Here is a 24142-nt window from a genome sequence, read left to right on the forward strand (position 1 = left end):
AGGATACAAGAGAAGCCACACACTTATGCAGTGTCCAGCTGCTCTGGTTGTGGATTAGATGGTCACATGGAGCCATCAGCACATGGCAGGGAAATGCTGCAGCACCGTGCTCAGTCATTATGGGAGCCTAAAAGCGGATGGATGCTTTTGTTGTAAAATCTTTGCCTCTTCAGTCCTTTGTGAAAAGTATGGTCCAGCTCTGCTCTCCCTCCTGTTAGTCAAACCATGGCACTGACAAGAAGTCAACAGAGGTAGCTCTGGGCTTTTCCCAGCCAAGAGAAGAACCTGGCTTCCCTAAAAAGCATGTACCCCTAGAGATGATCCCTGCAAGTAACACTTCACAATTTCAGATAGATATTTATCAAAAATAAGCTGTGTTTCCATTAACTCCAACTGCCTGCTTCTGCTGCTCAGAGAGAAAAAACAGCCTAAACAATCCAGTCTGAAGCTTAAATAAGAGTATTTATTTGATGAATTAGCTGAGTAAAACCAAGCCATAAGGACAGTAATAAGTAACAGCAAAGTATTCACCTCCACTCCAGCACGTATATATGTGCATGCAACTTCAAAACAGATTAGCACAGTACTCACTCTGAGTGACATAAAGGCCCTCTGTTGACTTATCCTCATGCCCATCGAAGTCTCTGCTGGCCAGCTGCCTATTGGCTGTCTCCAGTCGTTCTGCAGAAAACAGGAAATACTTTAAGTATAAATATATGTATATAAAATTGTAGGCCAACCAAGGAAATCAGATGCATGCCAGCAGAGCAGTATAAATAGACTCTCTGAAGGAGGACAGTAAGATGGAGGCTGACACATGCATAAAAGATGAGGCCTTTGACCTCTTCCATGAAGCTGTGTCATTCAGATTTACAGAAAGTGGGGGAAAAGCCTCTGCCATTCATAGCTGCCATGCGCAGGCAGTTCATCTCTCACAATGTCCAAAATGCACAAGGCATTTGCAATCTGAACTACCCAGCACCGCAAGGGGACGGGGGCCTTCCTGCAGTGGAGTGCTGCCCCTGGGGCAGTAAGATGCTCTGGGAGAAGGCAGCCCCCAGCTCAGAGACACCAAGCCTTGGGGATGCCTTGGGAAAGGAGCAGTTTTCTGCAGCCAGGGACAGCTTTCCTTAGGAAGGTCCTGCCTTTAAGTGTCTCCCTCCTCCAAAAAGACCATGCAACCCACCTTTTACCACTGCAAAAAGCATGAGCCAGCTTGCAGAAGGCATCTCACTGCATAAGGAGGTACCAAAGTACCCCCATCAGGTACCTGGACAGGTAATAGCTACCCAACATACCCTCCATTTGCTTTCTCGAAAGGATATACCCTCAGTTTTATGTTTTTAATACAAAAAAGACATACCTTTTGATACTTGCTACTGGTTCATGAAGGTACTGAACTTTGAGATTTAGGGGTTGTACAGCATGCTCTATATTGCAAATTGCTCTTCAGCTTGTTAGAGCTGGACGAGACTTCAGGTCTGGTGGCCTTGCTGTCAAATCAACATCTGCAAGTGCTAAATGCAAAGGCACCCTCTGGAGCTGACTCTCGTATTTTGGCAGAAGGTTTCATTGCCACTGGGGGGGTGACAGCAGTTTTGTCTTAGGCCAGTGAGCAGGGCCTGATTTCTCCAGATGTTTATCTAAAACATGTGTGAAGGTACTTCTCTAAAGCTGCTACTCCTCTAAAGCTCTGGAGCTTGTGAGAAGTGAAGTAGGACAAAAACAAACACGCAAGTGTAACGTACCACGAAGATCCCTGTTGAAGTCATGAAGTCTCCTAATTTCTCCTTCGAGCTTGTTTCTCATCGCTTTGTCCAGAGACTCCCTCTTAGTGGTGGTCTTGACCAAGCCCTCATAAGCTTCTGAAATCCTCTGAATCTCTATTTCAAACTGAAAGGAGAGAGAGCTCCTGTTAAAGCCCAGCAGGAACATGTCTCATCCCAGTGTTTTCCCCTCATGTTTTGATGGGGGTCGGGGCAATGCTCATGCCGAGTGTCACACCAGCCACCAGTTCTCTAACGACCAATCTCCCCAGTAGAGGATGGCATGAAGCCCTGGCAGTGCTGGAGGTTCCTGCAGTAGGGACCCCTGCCAGCTCCCTGTGGGGCAGCTCGCCATGCCACAACACCCCATGGACAATCTGCTGGTGGCTCCCAAAAAAGCTTGGAGTGGGCTGGACTTGATGTAACTGCTCATTTGCCTTCACTCTATGACTAAGGTGACTGCTTTAACACCATCCAAAAGGAGAAACGAAGGAAATGGTGTATTTGGGTAGGCTGTATTCTTTCCTAGAAAGGGTGGTAGGAGGCAAGATTTGTTATTCTGCCAGATCCCTGATCCAAAACCTAGCTCTGAGCTCTGTGTGCCATGAGAAGTGGTTTAGGCTCAACTCTGACCTCATGTCAGTTTAAACTATTGTGGTCCACTCCTTTCTGTCCTTGGCTGAAGACTGCTCTATACAAGAATAAACTCTGTAACAGACCAAAGAAATCTTCTGGATTTTCAAATTTCTTAATTTCATCTCCTTGAAGTCCAGCAAACTGCAGGCAGGGCATGCAGAGGAAGTCCTTAGCAGTGGACTTGCATCTTAAGACCAGAGCCCAAAAGACTGATAGAAGGATAGTCCCAGGCAGAGTTTTGCTGTTCAGGTCAACCCAAACAACTCTTTTAATAAGCTAATGTCATGATAAGTGTTACCTCTTTGCTCAAATCATTGTTGCAGGAATGATCAAGGCCAATGCGAGAATCTGCTCCTGCATGCCTGGCCCTTGTGTTTATGGAGGAAAGCTTGATAGTGCGCACAGGCTGGAAAACTATGAGATATATATAGCCTCCCACATACCTTTCTAAATCTGGCACTTTTTTAGCCTCTTGAACCATGGGTGGGATGGATTCATGATTTGTGAAGCCAAAGTGCAAGCCCACCTCCACCTGCTGTGGAGGCAGGTCTCTCTCCAGGGCTCATTAAGCTTTAGGTGTAATTTGCCAGCTGCAGCACTTGCAGAATACAAGCTCCAGGGATGCTGGAGCTGTCACCCCACTGTCTGTGTAGGAACCTGCAGCCAGGCTCCAGCAGCCTGGACCTGCGCTTCCCATGATGACAATTCTTCACAGCTCCAACAGGATGACCTGTTGAACCAGCCATATCCCATGCTGTGACACTCCTTTGTGGGTGAACTACAAACTTAGGTCAAATTCTTCTGACTTTCCATCAAGTCTTTTTAAAGCAGGAGCTCCAGGAAGCCCCGTTACATTTTCCCTAACCACATCTAGAAAAGCAGGTCCTTCTTCCCCACCCTGCTGCGGCATGGCCAGACACCAAGTGTGTTTCCACCACAAGAACAGCACACTTGGAGGAACGCTGCATGAATCCAAAGCTGTTTGAAATTCAAACTAAGCCTTACTGTGGTTCAGAAAAAGTCAGTAAGTTTTCTTTTTCCTCATAGGCTGGCAATGCAAGCTTGCACAAAGCCTCATCAAGGAGTCTGACCTTCTTCTGCAGTTCTGGGCCCCACCATTTAAGGAGGATGTGAAGGTCCTTGAATGCATTCAGAGGAGGGCAACAAAGGTGGTGAAAAGGCTGGAAGGAGTGTCCTACGAGGAGCAGCTGAGGACTCTAGGGTTTGTCTAGTTTGGAGAGATGAGGCTGAGGGGTGAGCTCATTGCTCTCTACAGCTTCCTGAGAAGGGGAAGTGGAGAGGGAGGTGCTGATCTCTGCTCTCTAGTACCCAGTGACAGAACATGCGGGAATAGTTTAAAGTTGTGCCAAGGGAGGTTTAGACTGCACATTAGGAAGCATTTCCTTATCGAGAGGGTGGTCAAACACTGGGACAGGCTTCCTAGAGAGGTGGTTGATGCCCCAAGCCTGTCAGTGTTTAAGAGGCATTTGGACAATGTCCTTAATAACATGCTTTAACTTTTCAGCCCTGAACCGGTCAGGCAGGTGGACTACATGATCGCTTGTAGGTCCCTTCCAACTGAAACAGTCTATTCTATTCTATGACTATGACCTACGATGAAAAATCAGTTTCATGTGCATTTTCCAGAATAAAAGTGACATTGATTAGCTACTCCAGTTACTGCACAGTTTTAGCTACTTCATTCTGTTACGGCTTCTTTTTTAGATCAGCGCGACCTCCACTAGCAGTTTTCTCTTCCTCTAAGTAGTTAGAGGCTATACTCAAGCTACCTCACGCTGCTCTCCTTGACCATTTAAGCAGATTGAGATTCTTTCTCCTTGAAAGGAAGGTTTGGCTTAGCACAAATAATTTTTAAAGCACTTTCCTGAATCCTTAAGTACATGATCCCAACCAGAAACCACTGTTCCTAGCTGGGTGCCCTGACCCCCTTTGGTTTCCACACCTTCCCTCTCCTGGGTGAGCCACTATCTGCAGGAGAAGATGCCTGCTCCACCACAATGAAGTGAGCTCCTACCACAGTGAAGCAGATTTGCCAACACACAGGGGGTTTCCACAGCCCAACAGTCCTGCCCAATGCTGCTGGTTACCACATGGGCTCTGCTCTGCCCATTATCTGCTGTTATTTCCCAAAACACATCACCACACAAGTCTCCCACAGCCCTGGAAGCAAGGCCTTGCTGCAGGAAGAGAAATCAGCACTGAACAAAATTACAGGAGAGCAGAAGAACAGCCGTAAATTGTGTTGGTGTTTCTCAGCAGCTCTGGGATTTCCTTCCTTTGCTCTCTGGAGGGGAAAAAACAGTTCAGCCTCTTCTCTGCCTGGGAGCTCCTAGAGCCGACCCACTTGAACAACCCACACACACAGCATGGGGAAGAAGAGCCAGCCCAGCCTGGCAATTAAACTTCAGCAAGGTAACACCCTCCAACAGAAAAACAGCAGCAAAGAAAGAGAAATTAATGCTTTGACTTTGCAAAAAAGAGCTCAAAATTAAACGTGCATGAGCCTTCTTCCCCCCAGAAGCTTTTTAGGTAAGAAAACCAGACAGCTCGTCAAACAGCACAGGGATGAATCACCACCTTGTACCTCTCTGCAAAAAGTCTGTTCAGACACAACAGAGAATTTGACAACCCTCAGGGCTGATGTGTTCATACAAACACCCAGGGAGCCTTCCACATCAAGCTGATTTCCTAATTTCTCCTATTCTCTAATGAATGAAGGTGATGGGAGAGTGGCCCTACCTAGAATAAAATTGCTACATACAGACAAATCAGAAGTACTCTTCATGACCCTTCCGCTTCCAACAAGAGGGAAGAATTTTCACACCCGAAGTATGTAATTTAACTCATTGTCACGTTTTCAGAAGTGATGTTCAGCTGAAACTGTGGGAACAGAGGAGGACCTGCCCTGGCCTGTGGTCAAACACATTAAAACCAGCATGGGAGGGATACTGTGTCTTAAGGCTTTGGTTCAGGATGTTTTTCTGAAGAAAGAATGCACTTGAACATGTGTTTCACTTTAATACTCCGCTTACATTCCCCCAAAGTCAATGGGACTCGAGTCCACACTGTTGACTGAAGTGAGATTTCAGCCCATGCTTGAATACCTTTCTGTTGGTGTCTGATGCAATTGACTCATGGGGCATCCAAGATAAAGAAAGAGCCATTTCCAAGAGCGTAAAAGGAAACTGGAACATTTTTAGGGCATCGCACTCAAATACCTTTAACTGAACAACGCAGCTTTTGTAAAGTTAATAGCTGGAATATTTCTTTTTGCCCACGAAGGCCACAGGGAAGTCAGCATTAACATCTTTGCAGACATCTTCACTAATAGCTAATGTGGCTGCAAAAATCTCTTAATGAAATTTAGGAAGTTCTGTGAATAAACTCCAGTCGTCTGGTTGCAGAGGAAGAGGCTGAAAAGTCGACAGCAGCTACCAAACAACAGGTCTTTTTTCCTAACCCGGGAAAACGGTCTCTCAGAGCTGTCTCTTCTCCATGAAGGGTGTCTCCAAGAGCACCCTGATCTCACACACCATAGAAAAACCTGAGCTCCTATTTAGACTCCTAAACTCAGAGAGAAAAGACATGCAGCCTAAGCCCATTTGTGTATAAGCAGTGGGAAGACATAAATAAAATGGCAGTGTAGGATCCTAAATAACTTATTTGGTCTGGGCCCTTGGGACCCAAAGCCAGCAGATCTGGGGAGCCTCTCTGCTTTGCCTTCAGCGAGGTCTCAGTTTTAAGCAACTTTTACTTCATTTGATTTGACTCTTTATCTTGTCACCGGGGCAGCACAGAAGACATCAGCCTTCTCCACTGCAAATGCCAGCTTGCATACAGAAAACACCTCTTGGCAGGATCTCTTTGCAAAATCTTTACCAAGTGGTTCTTTCAGATAAGGGAGCAGTGCTTTTTGAACCAACGTGTTCAAAGGTGGGTATCTAACACTAATCAGCCCTTAGGAACCCATACAGCAGTCACTGAAAGCCTCTGAGACAATCAAGTTAACTCATTTCCAAACAACGGGCAACCCAACCGATGGCTGTTACACTTCCAAAGAGCCTGGAGCGCCACACGAGCCTATTGTGGCGGACAAGACCGCTCAGGACAGATGTGGCCATGCTCTTCAAATGCTTCTCACCAGCAGCTCTACCCCCTGCACAGATGGTGCAGGACTCAGCTGCACCAGGAGCAGCCTCTTCCCATGGGACACTTCCAGGGAAAGCTCTGGTGAGGCCAACACAGAAGGACGAAAGTGGAAAGTCTCCAACTGAGACACATATGATGGGTTGCCCTAAAGGCAGGAAAGCCCACATGCCATAGGGCACAGGATTACACTTGTGGGAGACCACAATGGAGAGGCAATGGTTAAGAGACAGCCACTGGTGCATCACCACTGCAGTGACATGACTATGAAGAACAGTCTGGGAGACCCACATGCAGAAGCACCAAGACGGCTGCCTGCCCAGGCGCCATCCCCACTTCTCACATACCTTCTGCAGCTTGTCTGCCTTCTCATAGTAGCCCTCCAGCTCCTGCCGCAGCACGTGGTTCTCCTCGGACAGCATCTCTACCATCTGCTGCGCCCGCTCCACGATGGCGAAGGCATCGGGTGTTAGCTGCTGGCCCGGCGGTGTCGGTGCCTGGGCAGGGGCTGGCAGCGGGGGCAAGGTGCCCGGGAGCAGGGGGCCGGTGGCAGCGGTGGCCTGCGAGGACATGGGGCTGTGCTGCTGGGCCGGCGGCGGCGGGAAGGGCGGCTGGCATTGTCGGCTGTGGGGAAGCACACATGGGGGAGGCGTTAGAGCCACGCGCCCTCGAAACGCGTGCAGGAGCTGTCGCCCGATGACTGCTCGGTTTATTAATAGTTGTAAGCGTGCGGTTGTGATTCCGGTCCTCAGTCACCCCTAAATACCAACAATCACAGCAGGCACTGGGTAAATTGTCTCCTCACCGGCTCTTGACAGTGATGTATACATCTGGCATGAAGGGATAAAGGAAGCATTGACTGGAAAGCGGCGTTTTTGCCTAGGTGAGCAGCTAATATTTCACCAGGCAGCCAGCCCCTCCCTGCCCCCCCTTGCCACAAACCCCACTGCTGAGCAGCATAAGCCGGCGGGCTCGAAGGAAACACAAGGGATGCATTACTCACCCTTGGAACACCGCTCCCTGCCTGGAGCGAGACCGGCTGATGGGTTGAACTGGGAGGCGAAAGGAAGTGATGTGAGCGAAGCAGCATCCCCGCGCGGCTTCAGCAAGCACCAAAGCGAAGGGCTGCTGCCGAGCTGCTGGAGGCATAGCCCCAGTCAGTCACAGCGAGCCACGAAAGCCATCTTCTACTGCGAGACCTCATTGTGTTACTCCCCGACTACTGGCACCCATCACCCACCAGGCTCATGTTGGGGAAGGATAAGAAGTGAACTGGTGGAGGATCTGCTTGCGGGCTAGGCTTCGCGATGGTGGGGGCTCTTTAATCCACCCAGTCACAATTTGCAGTGGCTGGAGGATAACCCAGGAGGATGTCCTAGCAGTGAGGGTGACCCTGTGGCTGTGAGCTCAAGAAAGGAGACAGCCCCTGTTTCAAAAGGGGGAAATTCCGGCAAGGAACAGTCCATCTCCATCCACTGCACAGGCATCTTCAGAGCCCGGGCCAGGGTGAGCAGCTCCATGCAGAGCCCCGCTGTGCACAGCCTGAGCCACTTCTCAGCCCAGATGCCAAAACTGTGGAATTTCTACACCACACTTGTCTAACAGCCTCAACCCAGACCGTGCAGGACGTCTGTGCCAGAGCCCAGCTTGGCTGGAAAATAAGCTGGCTGCTGGATCCCACCTGAAGTCCACAATCGAGCGCCTTTTGAGAGTTGTATTTTAGCTTAACCACAAGCTGTAGATACTGCTGCCTTTATTTCTGTACCCTACACAAGGTAGTAGATTTATTGAACACATGTATTTACCTCATTTGGCCTCAAAGATCCTTGAATGCTATCTTTCAGACAGAAGATTTTGTGCTATATAAATACACAATATGATTACCATTGTCTTCAGCACCTACCTGGCTTCTCAAAGCGGGAGGGGGTCAAAAACTCTCAGCATTGGCCTAATTCTACTAACAATAACCTGTCACTGCCTTCAGCTGCAGCACAACAAGATGAAAAGTGAAGGTAATTTTAAAGCCTGCCCTAAAAGCAACCAGTCCTTCCTTAGACCCAAACCATGTCTCTTAGCAGTGCCTGGTGATCTGAGGCCATGTGGGCCAGTAAGTCCAATGAGCCATGTGCCCCACCATGGGCACAGCTCTCACACCATTACCCCTTTCCTTCTGGTGCTCCAGTGTGTAAAGCCCAGCAAGGAATTCCACACTGTGTGTAAAACCCAGCAAGGAATTCCACACCCATTGTGGGACTGGAATATTTTTTTTCTCAAAAATCTGAACAATAAAGAACACCAGAAGTGAGGGATGTCACTCACGATGCAAAAGATGCTCCACAAGAACATGCAAATGCAGTCATGCACACAGCACCTCATCAGTGCTTTACCAAAATAGAGGCCACGGCTGACTTTATGCAGATAAAAGCCTGGCTGTCTGGACACAGTTATACCACTACAAAGACACAGATTTACTACTGGTACAGATTTTCTCACTTCTTTATGGAAATAGCTTAAAGCAATGTAATTAAATTGATCTCTGAATCTAAACCAGTAGAGATACAGATAATTTTCTTTGTTATTATCTTTGGTCATAGATACACCATTTAAATGCTTGCAGGAACTCTTGACACTGTCTGTTTGGGAAACCTCAACCTCCCATCAGTTTAACCTTTTCACATACCCTTCAGTCTGTCAAGCTTTACACTACAGAGGGAGAAAAGTTCCCTGGGATCTCCATTTTCTTGACCTGCAAACCACTTACTGAGCTACTAAAGATTTACACCTTGTAGCAGCAGTCAGGCACCAGACTCTCAATAGCCAGGGCCGCAGGAGAGATTCTCCAAAGCGTTTTCCAGCTTGGAAAACTGAACAGGCACAATCCACGTTATGCCTTTGAACCACAGCTGCTCAACATAATGAACATGTTTCTGACTTCCCTCTTCCTTGTTTAATCTGTCCCAGTTTAATTCTGATTTAGCCAACTGCAAAATCTCTGAGTGTATATGCAATAAAATCAGCACAGCAATTCACGTTAGCAAATCAACATTTATAGAAGCAGGAGAGTTATAGCATCAGCTTAGTTCACATCCAACCTCTCATGTAAAGCTCCAAAGAAATGAAGCAATCAGGATTATCCTGAGCTCCTTTGGGCTTAGTAAAGAATGACATTCTCAAAATGCTTCTATGGTATTTTAAATGTTGATCTTGCTCTGCGTTAGAGCAGGTTAAAATCTTCCAGCAAACACATTTTCATCAAAAATCATCCTTCTTAGAAGCATGAACATTATGAGTTTTAGACACTCCAGCTACATTTCTATTGAAAACATACGTCTTTTGTTGATGTTATTTTAGAAGTAGGGCTCTTATATACTTCTGCAAGGCAACGGAGAGAAGAAAAAAACTAAGGAAACCAGCTTTCTAAATAGAGAGCACCAGGCATGCTAGGGCCACTAGACTGCACTCTCTCTTTTCAGTGATGTATAGCTTGTGATATATGTAATACCCACTATATATAGCTTGCAACACAGTGCCTTCAGCAAAATACTTGACCATGGACCTCACTTTCTGAGAAATCCCTCAGAATTCAGCAAGGCCACCCCAAGCCTCAAAGTTTAGGCATGGTCTTAATACACCTCTTATACCGGAGCCCCTGGGAGCAAGGATGACAGACACAGAGGAGTTCTGGAGGAAATTGTAGCTGTATGTAGGAATAAGAAACCTTGAAAGGACAATTAATGGTAAAGTCCACTTGCTGTAGACCACCAGGAAATCATAAATAAGTTAGAGCTATTGTTCAATGAAGCAGGGCAGTATTAAGAAGTAATAAAAGGAAAATGTAGGTAAATATTCCTGAAAGGAAAGTCCACCTCTGCCCTGCTACAGGTACAATGCGGCTCTCCTCTACGTAAGGAGGGAGAGCAGCCAGTGGAGGAAGGACTTTGTACAACATGGCATCTACACTCGTAATTAAAATGCCCTCCTCTAACCTATTTAGCTCATCTTTCTCTGAATGCTCTGCCTCTAGGGCAGCATGGCCTATTTCATCTCTCGAAGACCCTCCCCCAAGGGACTTCATCTCGCAAGTTCACACATTCACCATGGATGCTCTAGTCTAGCTAGTCGGTGAAGAGAAGGCATTCCTGGGGTGCAGCTCTCCGAAGCTGCCTCAGACTTTTAACTTACAGTGAGAGTAAAAAGTGCGTAAAAGGTGCTTATCCTGACCACTGACTGTGAGCTTTGAGTCTGCACACTAACCTCAGACCCAGGTGTCTACCTGACTTCAGATACGATTTCTGCAGTCATGAAGATGACTTCAAATGCTATTCTTTGGAGCTGACAATAAGAGAGGAGTCAGTGTTGTCACCGTGCAGGGAAAAGATAGGACAGTGGGAAAGTCAGCAAGCCCAGCCTGATGGCCATGGTGCAAGGAAACACAGTTATAGACCCATTGTTAAATGCTGATACAGACAGAAATGGGAGAAGACTTTCCATAGCCAAGTCATAGCCCTCATGCTATCCTCTGGCTTACAGAATCAGCAATAGTTGCAGCACCTTGTAAACACAAAGGTATGTTTCAAAACCCATTTTGGACACTTGGACTTGCATCTCTAAGCAAAATTTTCATCTGAAAAGACACACACTGTATTAAACATATCTGCTGTAGTTAAGAGACAGGATATAGTATTTCTTCACAGGGATCTACAGGGATCCACACTCAGAACAGATAGTCTTTCTAAAGCCCACCTGACCTTCAGCAAAGGAAAACGTGCCTTCCTCAGCCTCTGCACTCCTAGAGGAACCAATCGGGTAAGGAGAAATGACCTAGGCACCACCAAGCTGTGGAAACAGCTTCACTTCTCTTTCACTTACTTGAATGAAAGGCAGATTAGACCAGAAGGAGAGGACACAAAGTTCTTCTGCAGGGCTGCCAGCATCCATGTCAGCTGGAAGTGCAGCCTCCGACCCACGCTCATGTTTTTGGGCTATCCTCAGAGAAATGCCTGCAGAAGGCAGCTTGGGTGTGACATCCCTGGTCTCGGCCTCACTGCCAGCACACCCGCCTGGGTGTCTCGGGGAGGAAAAGGAGCTCCTTGTAGTCCCCTCAGCGGCCACAGACATGTGGCTGAATGACTAAATATCAACAGGTTGTCTGAAAACAGCGGTAATGTGTGTGGGGGGTTAATGCACAAATAACCAGAGAAGCCACAGGCTATCCGGCAGCTAAACATAGGCTTCTATCTCCAGGCAGGGTGGGATTTTATGAGGCACATAAAAAAATTGGGGTATCTTTAAAAACAGCCCAGCTTTATGATTCAATTGCAAGCTGTCTTTTAAAATGCACGGATTAAAGCAGTATTAAAAGGTGCCTGCTTGATTGACTTCTGCATGTAGCCACGAATGAAGTCCCCTCAACAAGCAGTGGTGTTTCAAGTTCAAGGCTTCAGCTGCATTATATGCTTTTTATCAAAATTATCAGATGATGATTTTCCCCTGCAAATCTTGATGTAATCACCCCCAAAGAAGCTGGACCAAGTCTTGCCAGCACTAACAGGAAGAAATCATTGTGGATAAAAGACACCAGGACCTGACAAGGGCTGCTGGAAGCAATGAAGAGGATTCATTGCATTGAGTGATCTGGATTACTGCTTAAGCAGGGCACAGAGAAACAATATGAACTTGAGCAGGTCCAAGTTCATCTACCCAAGAATAAATACAGCAATTTAATACTGTAGCAATAAGTTACAGTAAAAGGGCGGAAAATCCTCCTCTGGGCTATGACTACCCTATCATGCCCAGCCAGATAACAAGCTGGATGGGGAGCTGGATGGGGTGCCAGTGTCTGAAATGGCAAGTGTAATTACCTACAGAAATGAGGAACACTGAGTCGCATTGCAGAGGTGATGTTATATCAGATTAACTTCTGGTGCTGCAGTGGTGTCCAAATTAGCTTTCCACAGTGAAAAAAGGGGTTTTGACAGCAGCGAAATAATTACGGGGCTCCAGGCTCCATCTGTTAAATGCATTAAAGGACCAATAGCACAGGGCTCCTCACTGTATCTGACAAAGATACTGCAAAATCCCAACTGGTAACTAGAAAATACAGACTAAAACGAAGATGCAGAACTGCGCCAGAGATGGCAATTAGCTAGTGGAACAAGCCTGTAAAGGCTGTGATGGATTCTCCGGACAGAGAGTGTCAGTTCTGGTATAATCACCAGAACTGAATGTTTCACAAAATGGAATTAATTCAGGGCATTGGGCAAAAGATTAAATGAGATTATTTCCAAGCCCTTTTACCTGACAAGCTGCAACTCTCTGAACATGCACCTAAGGCAAGTAGGCAAAGACACCATTCAGTAATAGCTGCACATCTAGGAAAGGAAAGGTTTTCTAAAGATTATTACACTTGGCCAACTTAAAGCATTCAGAAACTGTGAGTCAGCGCCCCATGCATCAGGCAACTGGCTTAAAAATACAGATATTTTAAAACAGGAACAAATATTGGTTCCTTTTTATTTGCTTTCTGGTTTTTATGCCTTTTAAGCTGCAGGGTTCAAGCTGCGCTCTGCAATCATGATGTCCATAACGCAGAGGTCACTAAGTCTAATTTATATAAATGCTGAGATTACTGCTGCATCATATGACTTTAGGAGGTCTTCAGGACAATACCAAATCTCATGAGATTTACAGTAAAGTTGCGAGATCTCCCCATGGTGATTGTAACGGCAACATTCCCTTTAAAACCAGCCACAAGCAAAGAAAAAGCCAAGTGAAAAAATCAAGTTAAGCAGCAGCTGCAGTTATCCCATCTCCTCCAACAGCTCCCTGCGAGCATTTCTGGGTTCCCAGCCATATTTCCCTCATCACAGAAGGACTGGAGGGGAATGGGGTGTCGGTGACCTTACAGGTCTATCCCAACCCTGGTATCTGTGGGTGCTCCCCCTAGACCTATGCAGCTCTGTGCTTCTCAGTTTCCCAGAAGACAGAATCCTTTTGCATAGTCCCTGTCCAGAGGATGCCAAGATGGGAACGATCCCATCCTGGGGAAATAAATGGCGAGAACAGAGGGAAGGAGATGCTGGGACATATAAGATTCCCATCTGACCATTGGGAAAGCTCTGCTCCCACCAACTTCTTCCCCAGGCCCTCCCAGGGAGATGAAAGCTGGAATTTCTCACTTTGCTTGCTCCTCTAACAGAACAAACAGCTTCCCCAAACCCTACTCTTCCATTAACCTTATGCAACTGGATAGTCCCCTACCTCGACCTCTCTTATCAAGGTTAGATGGATGGCTGTGAGCCTCCCCAGAGCGCAGGTAAGGGGGAAGCAGCAAGCAAGAGCAGAGGCACAGGAAGATTTGCGCTTGGGAGCAACCCAGCAGCGTAACACAACTCCCAGGCTCTCCTCCAGCAGTGCTCAGTGCTCAGACTGTGCACTGTTCTCTAGCATAGATGGGGCTGATGTCCCTCAGGAGGCAACTTGCCTCCATAGAGAGGAATATTTGGAGCAGACAATATTTTGCTGCATTTTATAACCATTCCAGACCTGGGCAGCCCATTCTGCGACACAGCCCGAAATGGGCACAAGGATGTACCAGAGCAGAGCTGCAGAGAAATGGCAAGCGATGAGCACATGAACCAGTGGGTTTCTCCCCACAGCTGCAGGGCTGGTCCAGCAGAGCCTTGGGGTAAGGCTGACCCGTGCTGCTGGCATAGAAACCTGCACTGAAATCAAGGCGGTTTCTCAGCTTTAACCTTGCTGACGAGGCGCCTGGGGAAGGTTTTGGAAGTAGTCACAAAGAGTTTCCCCACTTGACACTAATGCCATTCCTGGTTAGCTGAAGTAGTGCATGCAGCACCCAAGTCCATTCGCTTACACGGACTCAGCAGAACAGACTCTGTGGGTATTGAATCAGCATTTTCCAACAGTGACAAAAAACCCCAAACCAGCTCCTTTTCTGTGGGGATGAATCTCCTTGGTGCCAGAGATGTTTGTTAGCACTGCAAACGGCTGTGGGAAAGCATGGCCCCTGTTGCCCTCGGGTTCATATAGCTGTTTCTTAGCATAAACAGAGATTTTCGCTGAGCTCTTAAAAAAACCATCTTCCTCTGAGAAAAACTGCATAAACTCCACACAGTGGTAGGCTGGTAATCAAAATACATGTGTAGCTGGAGGAAGGCCAGTGGTGCTCAGTGCTGGCCCTGTGCTTGTCACAACTGCCTTGCAACATCCACCAAACGCATGCTCCGAGTGCGTGCAACTAAAGTCAACACCAACAAAACCTTTGGGGATTTTGGGGTCGGTAAAGACCTAATCACAGAATGGCTTGGGTTGGAAAGGACCTTAAGGTCATCCAGTTCCAACCCCCTGCCATGGGCAGGGACGCCTCACACTAGACCATGTCACCCAAGGCTCTGTCCAACCTGGCAGCTTGCAATATGAAAACCACTCACATTCACACCAGACAACTCCAGCCTTCCCAATCCAGCAAAATACTGTCTTGGAGGTCAAAGGGAGCAATGAGACAGAGACGCTCTTGCATTTAGGTACAGCAAGGAAAAGGGAGGCCTCGCTGCATGGGCTCACCATCCTGCCTGGGCGCTGAGCAGGACCTGCACTGCTCACAGGGATCGGTGCACAGCGAGTGAACACTCTGGGTTATTCTTAATGCCCTTGGAACAAACCCGTGCTCACGGGGAGGCCTGGCAGAAGGGGCACGGTACCGTGAAAGCCCCCATGAGCTCTGTTGGGAAGGTTTAAGTAGGACATTAGCAGCCCTCCTGGAGGTGCAGGTGCCTCCACCACCCATCCCATGTGGGCCCAGCCACACGGTGTGATGTCCCCACTGTGTGCCTAAGGCTGAAGCCCACAGGGGCCATGGTTCATGAGGCTCAAGCCCAGAAGAAGCTCCTCCAGCAAGGGCAGGATCAGACCCCGTCCCCCTTGACGATGGCCATTACCTGCTGATTCCATACTCCGGGGGTGGCTGGTACCGGACCAGGGCCACCTCTGCCCGGGCAGAGGGCTGCGGGGCAGCGAAGGAAGCCTTGAGGACATCCTGCGCCGGCTGCTCGCCATAGAACATCCCATGCTCCTGCGCCTTGCTGCCTGGGGCAGCCGCCTTGCCTTTGTAGGGGTACTCGGGCGGCGGGCCCCGTGGGTCCGTGGCTTTGCTGGGCTGTGGGGCTGCCTTGAAGCCCTTTGTGCCACCCGGGGCCGGGGGATGCTGCTTGGCGCCGTTCCTCTCCAGCGAGAGCTGCATGATCCTCTCGCTCAGCGAGCGGACGTGGCCCTGCTTCAGCTCCTTCAGCGCCTCATCCTTATGCGCCTGCCCGCTGTTGGCTCGGTTCACCGTCGGCCTCCCCTCCGTCCTGGACTTCTGGCTGGACGTGCCATAAAACCCCGGCGCGGTGGCAGTGGCCGTCGGTGCCTGTCCTCGGAAGAACTGAGATTGAGCCTTGGCTTCCTCATAGGTGGGAAGCTCCTCGGTGCCATGCGGGGGCTGCGGAGCCCGGGGCTGCTTCTCCATCGCAGCACCGTCCCCCTGGTGCTCCTGCCCCTGCGGTTCCTGCCGCCCCGATGGCTGGACCATTGGCGGCTCTTCGGGAGCGAGGTTTTCTGCGGAAGAGAGAGTGCTGGCAGTGCTGTTGGAGGGGCCGGCGCTGCCCGTCGCCTGGTGCTGTATGGCCAGCAGGTTCATGTTCTCGCTGGGGTTGCCATACCTCAGCCGCTCCTGGATCAGGCGCTGCAGGACGGTGCCGGCTGCCACCTCGTCCGCCCCTCGCATCTCCGCCTCTGGGACCCGGCGGAAGCTGGGCGGGCGCAGGGTGCAGAGGGCCTCCTCAGCTGGGCAGGGAGAGACAGAGGTGGCCATTAGCTCGGCTGACCAGGAGGGTGGATCTCCTACACCCCATGGCTGTCACCCTGTGCCCAGGATGCAACCCAGGGGCACTGCCCTGCCAGGGTCCCCCCAGGAGTAGAGGGAACATGGCTGGAAGCCACTAAAGGAGACAGGGCACTATTCTCTACTCATCCCCCCACCCCAGATCATCCTTAATTGTTTGCACTGACCCCTAAAAACATATTCCCAGCCCTTCCCTCCATAATACCCTATGTGTCAAACACCCACAGCACCACACGCCCTCCCAAGTCAATGGAGAGACAGGCAATGTCATAGGGAAATGTGGTCTTTTCTAAAATATAAATGGAATGGAATAGAGAACAGAATGGAATGGAATAGAGAATAGAATGGACTGGACTAGAACAGAACAGAATAGAACAGAATAATAACAATAGAATATTTTAGTTGGAAGGGACCTACAACAACTGTCTAGTCCAACTGCCTGACCAATTCAGGGTCAACCAAAACTTAAAGTATGTTGTTAAGGACATTGTCCAAACGCCTCTCAAAAACTGACAGGCTTGGGGCATCTACCACCTCTCTAGGAAGCCTGCCCCAGTGTTTGACTTTCCCCTGGAGATGCCTTGCATGGCTTACAGAGGCAGCCTGTATGGCAATACCACACGGGAGGCTGCACTTTTGATGGGCAAAATCAGATGAGCCAAATCCCCTCCTCAGTGCAGTGCCTGCCACAACAGCAGAAAATGCAGAATGTGTTGCAGAAAAACTATGAAATGACACTGAAAATAAAAGGGTCCTAAAAGTGTAATTAAAGAATTACCTGTGCTATGGCATCTTACCCTAAAAGTGCTATGTCCCTTCTGGCCAGTAACACTATTTCTAAGGGAGGCACTGTTGTGATTTTGCTAGGTGAGTACAAGTTACAGTTATAGATGTAACACCAGCGTTTTAAAAAGAGCACAGACGGATTAGTTACACCATCCTAACACAGGCTACTGAAGTCATTCTTCAGAGCCAATGGCACCACTTTTGCACTGTATATACAGTGGAGAATGCCTAGAGCTAAGCATCTAATAGCATATAACCACAGCTGGGAGGTTGGAATCTCTTCCTCCTGGAGCTCTCCTCTCACACCAATCCCAAAAGTGGTGTAAGACGTCTGTCTGAAGGGTGTCTGAGTCCAGAGGAGTGTTACTGAAAGACCCCAGTGCGGACAAAAGTGAGAATAAGCCCACAGCTCTGGACACAGTCCTCCATGTTCCTAGGCAAGGAGGAGGTGCTGTTTTCAGTTCAGATTTTGAGGTCATTCTTGGCAACTTCCTCTCTCCTGCTGTTTCCAGTTCTCAGAGGGGATTGTCAGAAGGACTTACATTTGTTTTTTGGCGTTTGAAAGTAGTTAAAAAGCAAACTTTCTCTCGAGGTCTGGTATTTCCCTGAGGTTTCATCAGTTACTGCACATGCTGTGGGATAACTTACAACCCAGGAAACAGAGGGGAAGAAAAGCCTTTGACTCTTAACTATGAGAATAGGTCATTTCCACTGACATTCTGCAGCAAAGCCTTAAGGATGATTGTGGGGCTCGAGGGAGAGAGAAGATTCAGAGTCTGTTTCACTGCACACCTGCCCTACAGATACACCTCTCCTGCTTTCCCTAAGACAACATTTTCTGACTCGCTGGGACTGCAGCCTGGCCACCAGCTTTCACACGGTCTGTTAGCTCCCTGAGCTGATGCGGACACACACATACCTCCATCTACCTGTCTGCACCACAGCCAACTATCCATCTACTTTATATGTCCCTGCAGTTGCAGCAAACTCTTACTGCTTTACTCATGTTCTCATTTGGGGAGAGAAATCTCCCCAAATTGGGCATTTTTGCAGACCTGCAATAGAAGTCTCCCTAACATACTAGTAAGCTCACAGACTAGGCTGTAAACCTGAGAAAAGTGGATAAACCCAGCATCATACCATCAAGACAGCTCAATCATACATCAGAAGGATGTGCTAGTCATCTGTAAACATCCTTGTATGTGGGAGACGTACTTCAGTTACCTATTACTGAGGTCCAAAAAGGATTGATTAGAATAAGCCTTCCACAGGCTGCCTGTGGTCCTGCTGCATAAGCAAAAAGCTATGGACCTTGGTCCAGCTGCGCAGTGAAGAGCAGCCTTGTCCTGAAGGACAAGCGGAAACGCTGCACCCTCCACAAGCACAAGTGACAAATGATGGTGGGTCATAACACTCAAGTCCAAGGTAACTCCCCTTTGACTCCACTGAGGATGAGAAGGTGGCCTTCAATTCTGTAAATATCATTTGTAAATAGTCTAAACTGCTCAATTTACTTCCAGAGAATTAAACGTGGTGGGTTTGTATGGAAGTGTGGCCACACGCTTACCAGCTTTTTCTTTGGCACTGATGGCTTCAGCTGTCAGTGGAGAAGCTTCATGCCTGCCGGCAAACAACTGGTGATCCTGGTAAAGAAAGCCAGTGTCTTCCAGTACCTGGACTGGGCTGGTAGTCTTGTAACAAACAGATGTGGAGCCTATAGGAAAGAACAATGGGATGTCAGTAAAGAAACCACCTGAATGACAAAATATAAAGCCATGGCTTATGACAGAAGTCCAAAATAAATGTTCTTGAGCATGGCTAGGTGCCTAAGAAGCCCTGCTGAGACCACTGAGCAAACCACCTCTTCTGTCCTCACCACCCAAATAACACATTAGCTCTGAGGAACAAGAGGCAGCCATCAAGTCATCAGTGCTGTTTCATGCACCAAGCCAGCCTGGCCTTCAAGGTCCCCAGTCCACGTACAAAGCAAGGCTTATAAGAGCTAACAGTGACAAGGAACAAACTCACAAATCAAGGCATGGCCCCAGGACATGAAGCCAACAGAGGCAGCATAAAACTGAAAGAGGGAGTGGGTAAACAGAAGAAAAGAAGAATAGGTGAGGACCCCATTCCATCCATTAGTGCTTAAGTCTGGGAAAGGCTTTACCACAAAATCTGCTCATGAATAATAGTTCAGCAATACAGAAAATTGCTGAGACTTAAAATACAGCCAATGCTATCAAGGGAGAAAGCTTATAAATCACTTTGTCCAGATGTTCTTAATATGGTGAGGAGAGGATGTAGCTGAAGGGCCATGGGAATGAGTCTGGCAGACAGACTGCACAGGAGCTGCACGCCCAAGCTCCTGCAATCCACAGACATCGGCGACTGGACCAGTCCCTGTGCTGGTTTTGGCTGGGATAGAGTTAATTTTCTTCACAGTAGTTGGTATGGGGCTGGTTTGGATTTGTGCTGGAAACAGTGCTGATAACACAGGGATGTTTTAGTTACTGCTGAGCAGTGCTTACACAGAGCCAAGGCCTTTTCTGCTCCTCACACCACCCCATCAGAGCAGGCTGGGGTGCACAAGGAGTTGGGAGGGGACACAGTCAACTGTCCAAAGGGATATTCCATGCCATATGGCATCATGCTTACCATTGGCTTGACCCCACAATTCAAGACAAACAGAATGGACAAACTGCAGATGAGGACAACAAAGATGATCAAAGGACAGTAAAACCTGCCCTGTGAGGAAAGGCTGAAAAGAGTTAGGTCTTTTCTCCCTGGATAAGAGAAGGCTGGGGAAGGGCAACCTCATCACAGTGTTTCAGTACTGCAGCTACAAAAGAGGATACAGGCTCTCTCTTCACAAGGCGCTACATGGAGAAGTGTACAGCGTTTGGCTGGAGCAGAGCTAATTTTCTTCACAGTAGTTGGTATGGGAATGTTTTGCATTTGTGCTGGAAACAGTGCTGATAACAGAGGGATGTTTTAGTTACTGCTGAGCAGTGCTTGCACAGAGCCAAGGCCTTTTCTGCTCCTCACACCACCCCACCAGAGAGGAAGCTGGGGGTGCACAAGGAGTTGAGAGGGGACACAGCCAGGACGGCTGACCCCAACTGACCAAAGGGATATCCCAAACCATATGGCATCATGCTCAGCATATAAGCCTAAGGGAAGAAGAAGGTAGGGGGAACATGCAGACTGATGGTGTCTTGTCTTCCCAAGTAGCTGTTACGCGTGATGAAGCCCTGTTTTCCTGGAGATGGCTGAATACCTGCTTGTGACAGCAAGTGGTGAATGAATTCCTTGTTTTGCTTTGCTTGCACACACAGCTTTTGCCTTATCAATTAAACTGCCTTTATCTCAGCCCATGAGTTTTCTCATTGACTCTTCTGATTCTCTCCCCATCCCACTGGGGATGGAGGGAGCAAGCGGCTGGATAGTGCTTAGTTGCCAGCTGGCCTTAAACCACAATAAGAAGATGAGGGTCAGTGGGTACAAGCTGCACTAAGAGAGGTTTTATCTTAATGTAAGATTTTTTTTTTTACAGTGAAAACAATCATTCACTAGAATAACCTCCCCAGGGACATGGTAGAGCTCCCATCACTGGAGGTTTTCCAGATGCGGTTGGACAGCACACTAGATAACCTCATCTAGGCTCCTCTTCCCACAAAAGGTTAGACCAGCTCACCTTCTGAGGTCCCTTCCAACCTGGGCTGTTCTATGGCTCTTTGATTTTCCACTTCTTACTTATTTCCTGAGCACTACCTTGTTTTTGTAAAGAGAAGGCTGTTTGAGGTCCAAACCTTGGAGGTGAGCATCTTCTGGCCCCAAGTACCCTGCTACAGCAAGGACATGGCAGAATCACTCTCCACTTATGCCACTGGTTGCCATAGGTTTTAAGACTAAGGGAATGGCCATCGACCTCCAGCACTGGTCACTGCCAAGGGACTTGCTTGAGCAGGAGGTGGAGGGCTCAAAGTGGTGCATCCATCTGTCCTAACAGGGCATCCATCCGTCCTGGTGGGGCAGGAAGCCCGCAAGGACCTGCAGCACTCTGCTCTGCAGGAAAAACCATCAGCCACAGATGACTTGGACTTATTAAACCCAACTGCTTGGTTTGTGCTCAGCTAACTGCGTGCTTACTGGCATATATTAGGCAGGAAAGTTACTTTGCTCTCCTTACATACAGGTCATTGCTAACCGCACACCCTTGCATGGAGCAGGGCAGCAGGAGAGCAGGATCCAGCCTGTCTTCTCTATAGGCATGAAGATACTATTTTCTTCTGTGCCCAGAGGAGAGGAAATAGGTATTTCTGCAAAATGTCAATGAATTCATCACTTTACCATTCGTATTATGCATGAATGTGTATGGCAGTTATCTACATTTAGAGAGGAAGAGGGAAAGATTGCTCACTTGAGTAGATCTAAGCTGAATATGTTTGTGAAAATGAGCATGGCAGACTGGTCTGGAGTTCTCACCTAACCACTTGCCTTTGGTTGCCGTGGCAAAGCAATAACCTGCTAAAATCAGGACTGGTAAATGCTGATATCAGCCAAACTGCTCAGCTTCTGATGTTTGTTATGTCAGAGTCAAAACCGAGTAGCTCTGACCCAGTCAGAAACCACTGCCCTTTGCGGCACCCAAATTGAGGTAACATCATAAAATGATGTAATGATGTTTTATGATGTTAAAAATGATGTAATGGTATTTTATGCTCATTCACATTAGGTTTTAATAAAATGTCAGCTGTAACTGGCACTGAAAGCCAGTTTATGCGTAAAACAGATAACAGTTGCTGAAAGATCAGTGCTTGGCGAGAGGCCACAATCTAGACCACGGGCAATAACGCACCACTTGAAAGCTTAGTGAAGCCTCATGAGCCATTTGGAGCAAGGCACAAGCCTTTTTCTTCCCCCCGTGCTGTCACTGGAGCCTCCCAAATCCCAGCTCTCCTCTCCAGAGAGAAAGGGTTTGCTATATCCAGCCCTGCTGGGGTGCAAGTCTGATGCTCAGGCACTTGCTCCTTCCTCAAGCCTCCCCATTCTTCTACAACACTCACCAAAGAACAATTTTCATTGTTATAACTGAATCCTGGTGCCAGAGCGGCAGTGCCCAGGGACCACAGGTAAGCAGCCAGTTGAGGGCAACCTAGGTTGGAGACCATCACCCCTGCAAGGACATGTCCCCAGGGAAGAGCTTTCTACCCACATCTAGCCCAAACGTCCTAAGCCACAAACCATGGATGCTGCCCTGTGTTTTGTCACTGCTGCTGCCAAGAAGAGCCGACCCCATCCCCTCTGTAGGCACCCGCAGGCAGCTGCCTGCTGTGCTGTGCCTGCTCTTCTCCCCCTCCCAAAGCCAGCCCAGCACCCTTGCCCCCCGTGTGCCAGGATACAAGCCCAGCCCACAGACACTACATCTTCAACTGCCATATAAACGTCTACACAAGGCCCTTAGTGATATGTGGTTGGACTTGATGATCTTAAAGGTCTTTTCCAACCTAGCTGATTCTATTATTCCATGGTTTAATGGTGGACTTAGCAGTCCTGGGGTAAAGGTTGGACGTGATGATCTTAAACATCTTTTCCAACCTAAATGATTCTAATATTCTATTCTGTGATTCTATAACCAGTGTCTCTTACAGCCAATCCTGTAAGACATGACCACATCTGGCCCGGTTCAGTCCTTGCTTAATTGGAGAGCTGCTCCAGGCCTTCATTTCTGCATCTCTACCAACTCTCCCACATCTAAGTGAATGCTTGACACCAATCCATTTGTTTTCCTTTCTTTTAATTTTAAATAAACATGCATTACACCCTGCAGAAGCAGACATGTTATCCTGGGGGGTTACTACACAGCACTGCAATTCATCGGAACTATTTCACTGAATCATTTGCTAAGATTAACACCAGACAGTCAGCAAGGACCCAGAGACAGAGGAGCAACGCTTAAATATTTCCTGTTTCTGATGTGGTTTCAGTCTGGTTTTGAAAAGGATCTAAAGCAAAACCTCATAGGAAGCCCATTGCTGTGACATTACAGGAAAGCCATGTTTTTAGAGCAATAACAGCACTCCCAAGAAGCAAATTTCCTCCTCTCAAAAACAGTCGGAAAAGATGGTTTTCTGACAGCCAAACCATACTACTACTATAAACTTCAGTAAAACACCATAAAATGCCTGTTATGCAAAGACAGTTTGCTGCTATTTAGAGGCAACACCTCGAGGCAGCGCCAAGGTGATGAGTTTCTGCATCACGCTCTGCTGCCCGCCTGGGTACCGCTCTGCGGCACAGCCCATCCTGCTGGCACATATGGCTCCTCCTCTGCCACCCAAAAACCAAACAAAACCACAATGCTGTCCTCCAAAAAATCCTCTTCTAATTTGTAGCCTCCTGACTGAGTGGTTTGAAAGAGACCAAGGGTTCCAAATACCATTCAAAGCAATCATCTGAAATCAAATATTAAGTAAGGCAGCTTTATAGTTTCCTATAAACTCTGCCACAGTTTGTAAGGGAGGTCCAAGAATGACAGAACAAAAATGACATCGTTTCCAAGCCCACATCTGTCCTCCTGTGTCACAGCCAAGCCAGAAATGAGTATAAATACCTTATTCCACATTTAAAATATTATCTCTGCCCTGTCACTGCATATGAATCTCAGGTCAACAAGAAAGGAAAACAAGTACTTAAAAAGATATAACGAATGGATAGTCAAAGTGCTCCAGAGTCTACCCAAAGGCTGTGCCATGAATTCCCCATGGTGGATCCATCAGTCCCTCCACTGGGTGACAGGGACCCTCCACTGAGGCTGGATGCACCTCCTGTGTATCCCAGCATGTGAACATTACTTTCCCCCCTGACCATCAGCCCAGTTTTG

At 48.0% G+C, this 24142-nt stretch overlaps 1 protein-coding gene across 2 annotated transcripts in view; it reads right to left on the reverse strand.

Moving 5' to 3' along the window:
- AMOTL1 (angiomotin like 1) overlaps positions 1-24142 on the reverse strand; it is a 55342-nt gene that overhangs the window by 24147 nt on the left and 7053 nt on the right. The window contains exons 2-6 of one of the 2 annotated variants that reach the window (XM_030477404.1): positions 18827-18973; positions 15530-16415; positions 6917-7193; positions 1749-1893; positions 592-681 (exon numbers count right to left, since the gene is read on the reverse strand). In XM_030477404.1, the coding sequence (XP_030333264.1) occupies positions 592-681; positions 1749-1893; positions 6917-7193; positions 15530-16415; positions 18827-18973 (1545 nt within the window). Of the gene's footprint in view, positions 1-591; positions 682-1748; positions 1894-6916; positions 7194-15529; positions 16416-18826; positions 18974-24142 lie in introns of those variants that run through there. The other variant, XM_030477405.1, reaches the window with a different exon arrangement.

This window comes from Strigops habroptila, chromosome 2 (assembly GCF_004027225.2).
Source record: "Strigops habroptila isolate Jane chromosome 2, bStrHab1.2.pri, whole genome shotgun sequence".
NCBI classification, from domain to species: Eukaryota; Metazoa; Chordata; class Aves; order Psittaciformes; family Psittacidae; genus Strigops; species Strigops habroptila.